Source organism: Carassius gibelio, chromosome A5, assembly GCF_023724105.1.
Source record: "Carassius gibelio isolate Cgi1373 ecotype wild population from Czech Republic chromosome A5, carGib1.2-hapl.c, whole genome shotgun sequence".
NCBI classification, from domain to species: Eukaryota; Metazoa; Chordata; class Actinopteri; order Cypriniformes; family Cyprinidae; genus Carassius; species Carassius gibelio.
In genome coordinates, this window is record NC_068375.1 from 23,403,265 (window position 1) to 23,409,018 (window position 5,754).

At 37.1% G+C, this 5,754-nt stretch overlaps 1 protein-coding gene across 1 annotated transcript; it reads right to left on the minus strand.

Moving 5' to 3' along the window:
* Positions 1-514: 514 nt before the first annotated feature.
* LOC128004748 (homeobox protein otx5-like) lies at positions 515-3,770 on the minus strand. The gene is made up of 3 exons (XM_052592626.1): positions 3,234-3,770; positions 2,330-2,481; positions 515-1,938 (listed from the first exon to the last, which is right to left on the minus strand). The coding sequence occupies exons 1-3, from the start codon at positions 3,328-3,330 to the stop codon at positions 1,342-1,344; spliced, it is 846 nt and encodes a 281-aa protein (XP_052448586.1). The 5' UTR covers positions 3,331-3,770; the 3' UTR covers positions 515-1,341.
* Positions 3,771-5,754: the final 1,984 nt, after the last annotated feature.

A 5,754-nucleotide genomic window follows, 5' to 3' on the forward strand; every position in this document is an offset into this window, starting at 1 on the left:
CGATTACTAGACACACACCATCGCAACAACCTTCTGGACCCCCAGATGCCTCCTCTGAGCGGGCCACCTGTGATCCAACCCCATGTGTCACAGTGACTTATGGAGAAGATAGTGGAAGATTGTGAATGTTGCACTTCATATTTCTAGACCCTATTCACTGAACTTTTCATCTACTTTTAATTTAGTTGGTTAGAAATCCAGTTCATCACAGTTTGAATTGCCAGTTTTGCAGAAAATGCCCTATTAGAGGTATGAATACATATTGAGTTTTTATTTTTAGCACTTATATTTACTATTAACTTAGATCTAGTCCATATTTTTACTTCAAATTTTGTAATCTCTAAATGTATAACCATGCACTCTTCTTCAGTGTGAGGGAAAGAGATGGCCCACTACATATAATTCATTTGTTCTATGTGCTAATAAAATCTCCAGCAATGCTTTTATTAATGACAGTATACTTCATCTTGCATTATCAATGAGAAACAGAGTTAGACAACTCTTGTTAAACACATCTTGTTAAACAAAGTCACGTTTAATTGTTAAAATAAGAGAAATTGTAGATCCCATCTGAATGTATTCAGTCAAAGCAACAACCATTGTAAACACCAACATTTTTTCAACACAAGGTCTCCCAAATAGAAAACATATATCAACAGCATGCATGTATTGCCATTAAATGAAGTCTAATTAGTAACTATTAACTCAAACTAACAGAAAACAATATTTAAGTGAACATAATTTAACAATACATAAATAACAGCAAGCTAAAAGCACAACACAAGAACTTCTAATGCCTTTCAGTACAGACAAACCAAACCAAACTTATGAAAAAAGTAGAAATAACTTTGTCCCATAAAGAGCTAATTGTATCTGTAGAGATACTGAGAAGTTTCCCTCCAATTACGTGCTTGTCCTTGTGTGATATGTGTGTGTGTGTGTGTGTGTGTTTTGGTGATAATTACTTTACTGTGTTATGAAATATGTTTTAGTCTGTCTCTGGTCTCTCTCTCTCTGTGTGTGTGTGTGTGTGTGTGTGTGTGTGTGTGTGTGTGTGTGTGAGGTAAACTGTTAATAATGACTGATCAGTAGACTTGAGGAGTCCCTTCACTCTCAGCCAATCTCAGAGCAGGTCTGGATTACAGAGGAACAGTCTTCACCAGTTCCAAAATGGGCACCCCTTTTCACCTCTGTGATCCTGAATCCTGCTGATTCAGTTCTGTTCATCATCTAAATGTCTCCGGCATTTCAAGCAATAGTTTCATTTCATTTATTCTTCATCCATCTTCTCCTAATTCTCCTTCCCTCTTGTTCTTTTTCTTCACTTGCTCACTTTCTCTTCTACAGCACCTGGAATTTATGGTCGAGGCAGTCCACGGTACTGAAGCTGAGCTTCCAGGCCTGCTGGTCCTTGTAGTCCAGGCAGTCTACGGAGCTGAAACCCAGCGAGGAGGTGCTGTACCCTTGGGAGGAGAGGGAGGGTGACTGGCTGAGCGAGCCGCCCATGGAGGGCACGGTGAGGGGAGAGAGGGCGCCCCCGCTTGCGGACAGCTGACTGGTCATGGGAGAGAGGTACGGGCTGCAATCCAATCCACTGAAATAAGGAGAGGAGCTGTAGCCCTGGCCATAGGTGGAGGGCTGACCATAGCTCATAGCATATGGAGCAGGGCGCTGCACACAAGGTGTGCCGGAGCCACACAGCGGGTCAGAAAGGGGGGATAGAGAGGTGGGACTCCACACAGAAACTGGCGCTGTGCCTGTGTTGACACTAGGGGGCACGGCTGGGGCAGAGGCAGCTGCCACTGAGGAGCTGGCACCAGGGTCAGAGGTCAGTTCAGAGGGAGGAGATGACTTCTTTTTAGGGGGACGGGGCTTGGGCTGACCGCTGGACTGCTGTTGCTGTTGGCGGCATTTAGCACGACGGTTCTTGAACCAAACCTGGGAGAAATAAGATTGAGGTTAGAGGGGGAAATAAAAGTGTGGCACATTTCGCTAAAAGTCAAAATGGACTTGTTTCTTTTATATACTGTAAAAATCTCATGCTTGATATTCAGGCCTGCAATATTAATGTGCCTCACAAACACTGTCAGAGTTGTGTTTATTTTCAATACTTGAGAATCAACCAATAGATTCAACTTCAAATGCACACATGGTGTATATTTAGCTGAAGATGTGTTAATTGCAACAAAGCAAATGAGTGTTAGATACTGGGATTAATGTATTTTATTTTACTTGAAATGAATGATCTGTTTCTGCTCCTTAAGGAACAAGGTCAGGTGTGTTTAGGCAGTCTGAAAGGTGTCAGAGAGTTTGAGTCAGACAGGCTCACCTGAACTCTGGACTCTGGAAGGTTGATTTTCAGAGCCACCTCTTCTCGCATGAATATGTCTGGGTAGCGTGTTTTGGTGAACAAGGCTTCCAAAATGTCCAGTTGGGTTCGTGTGAAGGTAGTGCGCTCCCGACGCTGCTTCCTTGGAGTGCCTAATTATAAAAACATTGACTTTACACGGTAAGAACAACTTTACGTTTTCAGGTGAAAAGAGGAATGTACATTTACAGTAAAAGAAAATACCTTTTGTATTAAATCTAGATGGTATCAGTTTAATTGTTCAATGTGAGCTTATAACAGTTATTAATATGGTTGATACTGGTGAGAGACAGAGGGAGGGACTTGGACTATCCATTGTCATCATACAGCAATGATAGATAGATAGATAGATAGATAGATAGATAGATAGATAGATAGATAGATAGATAGATAGATAGATAGATAGATAGATAGATAGATAGATAGATAGATAGATAGATAGAATTTGCTATAAAGTAACTTTGCATAATAAACAAGCAAACATTTAAATACAAAAATTTAGGTTATACAACATTTTATATAATTGTATTAATATATAAATAAAATAGTTTTACAAAGAACCCTCAAGATGAATTTCAAATATTTCAAATATATATTTGACATGGATTTTTATATAGTCTAATTATTTTTTGTTCGAATACGGGTAGCCTTTGTTTGTTACGTGAGCAAGTCCTGTGGCTATCAACTGGTTATATTATATTTAAATTACGCTTAAATTGAAAGAAAAAAGGGTAACTAATCTAAAATGAAATAGGAAAGACGAAACTACATTTCAGTTTTACTTTTCCTTTAGTTCATTGACCACCCAAATTAATCAAATTTCTGACACAAGCATATTATAAATGATTAATACAAATAAACTGACCTGGGTAGCCGACGGCGGAGTGCAGCAGGTCCATTCCTGAGGCGGACAGTGTTAACCCGTTCACAGCATAATGGGGCTGCTTTATGTAGGACATCATTCTTGGGACGGCCGCGTCTCTCACACACTCTTTCTATAGCTCTCTCTATCTCCCTCCCTCTCTCTCACTCTCTTTTTTCTCTGTGACGCTTTTTTTCACGGGTCGGGGGTCGCGCTCTGCTCCTGATGGCTGCGTGTCTGTGCTCGCGCCTGGCGCGTGCGGTGCTCCTTCAGTCTCGCGGCTCTTCAGACACCTGTAGATTCTTTCCCGCTTCTCAGTGTCTTGAACAAGATTACCCTCTTGCCCAAGTTTACCAATGTCATCAATTACGCCCTGAATATCAAAGATAAGTGTGCTATTTTAATGTGAGGTAATAATAAAACCAAAGCCTGTTCTACACACAAGTTTAAGACTCTATTTCAGAGTTTTTGCATTGGTTAAGGCTCGTGTCCCTTGGGCAGGACCGGACAGGAGCGGGACACTATGAGCAATAAGACACCAAGCAGCTAATCAAAGGCCATATCTCTCTCTCTCTCTCTCTCTCTCTCTCTCTCTCTCTCTCTCTCTCTGTCCTTTGTAGCCGTTCTTAACACGTGGTATGACAATAGACATTCATTTATTTTGCTTAAAATATAAAGTAAAAGTGCAAAATCAGTAGATTAGGATGGGTTTTTAGATTAGGTCTGGTTTTCTGGTTATGACACAATCATTTGATTTTTGTTTGTTTAAACTATAAAACTATTTTTGTATTTTATTTTGAAACCAGTAGTCTATAGTAGCAAATGATCACTGTGAAGATATCTCTAAATATGGAAAATATTGCCTTTAAAAAATGAACAAGGCTACGGGCAAAAATGTCTCAAAATACCGCAGATATTTAAAATATTTAAAATGATTAGATATTTTTAAAATAGGCCTATATTTCTGATATATTTAATTATATTATAAATATATTTTAAATGTTGTCTAGGGTGTTTTTTAGGGGTTGTGTGTGTGTGTGTGTGTGTGGTTTTAGGAACCGAACCATCAATTGATTCATTTGAAGCATAAATGCCTGTGACACGCTGTAAATTAGACGTTTTAGAAAAATGTTTAAATATTCCCCTCAATTTCAGGGTGCAGAAATCGCTCCCTAAAAATAATTATAAAATATACATTTTATTTCTATTTAATAGTATAGCCTATTCTAGGTTTACAAATTGTTAAGAAGCTATTAACCATTAATTCCTCTTAAATAAGATGAGTGTTTTTTCTTCGTTGATCGGAGCTGCGCAATTCTTTCCATCTTTAAAGAAATCACACTATAATAGTTTACATGTCAGATATTATACGAAAGTGTCATTTGAATCTCACCAATAAGATACCTACTCTCTGAAATTTAATTATTTAATCGAAGGTTTTTGTTGTTTTCGGTTATTTATATTAATATGTAAAAAAAAAAAAACACTAATGCATAACAACGTCTAATAGAGATCTTTTTTTCATCATTTATTTGTATATCTGTTAATTTATTGCAGCTATGTGATTAACTTTCCTTTATCACAATTTCTTGACTGAATACAAAAGCAGCATAACACCATGCACTAAAATATTTGACTCAACATTTGGCATAATAATGTTGATATGTTATTGTTCGTAAAACATCTCAAATTTAGTGTTACTCTTCTATTTTTTTTTTGAACACACACATGCATACGCGCAGTTTTGAATTATCATAATATGCTTTATGTGAATAGTCCCTTGATCTAAAGAGAGGAAATAGATATTTCTCATCAGGAAGAAGAATAGCTGGAAGTTAAGAAATGTGTGGATAAATGATGAGTAAAACAAAACAAAGACAGAATATTCTCTTGACCAGTGATGGAGGTATTTCAAAGAAGAAAGGAAATAGCCTCCATATTTGCTGTATGGAACTATCTAAAGTTATGTATTTGGGTATTATGTGTTTGAGAGAGAGAGGGAGAGAGACTAGAGAAAGGCATTAAATGGCACTCAAGATGAACTGAGTGTGATAGGTTGGCTTAAAACAGACACAGTGCAGATAAGGTTATTTGGCTGTGACTTAGGTAGATGTCATTCCTCCTACAGCCAAAGAACAAAGGGCAAAAAACTATCTTCATATTCCCTCAATTATTATGATAAGCTTTTCTCTAAATAACAGAAATACTATGTGTTAATAGTAAATAACCTTGTATTGGCAAAAAGCAGCAGAAGATTTTTTTGAATTCTATCAGCTTGCTTTACCACATAACAAGTAAATCATTTATTTTTCTTTATTTAAAGGTAATTTGAAAAAGAAATATGAGTTGGAGGAAATGCAAACCCCATTCTTATTCAGAATCAGGATTATAAAATATTATATGATATTATAAAGAATATCCTTTGAAAAATTATAAACAATCATATATATAAAAAAAACGTTTTTAAAAGCATTTATATGGGTCGGCCTTCAACTTAAAAACAAATAATGTTGACAAAAACTTC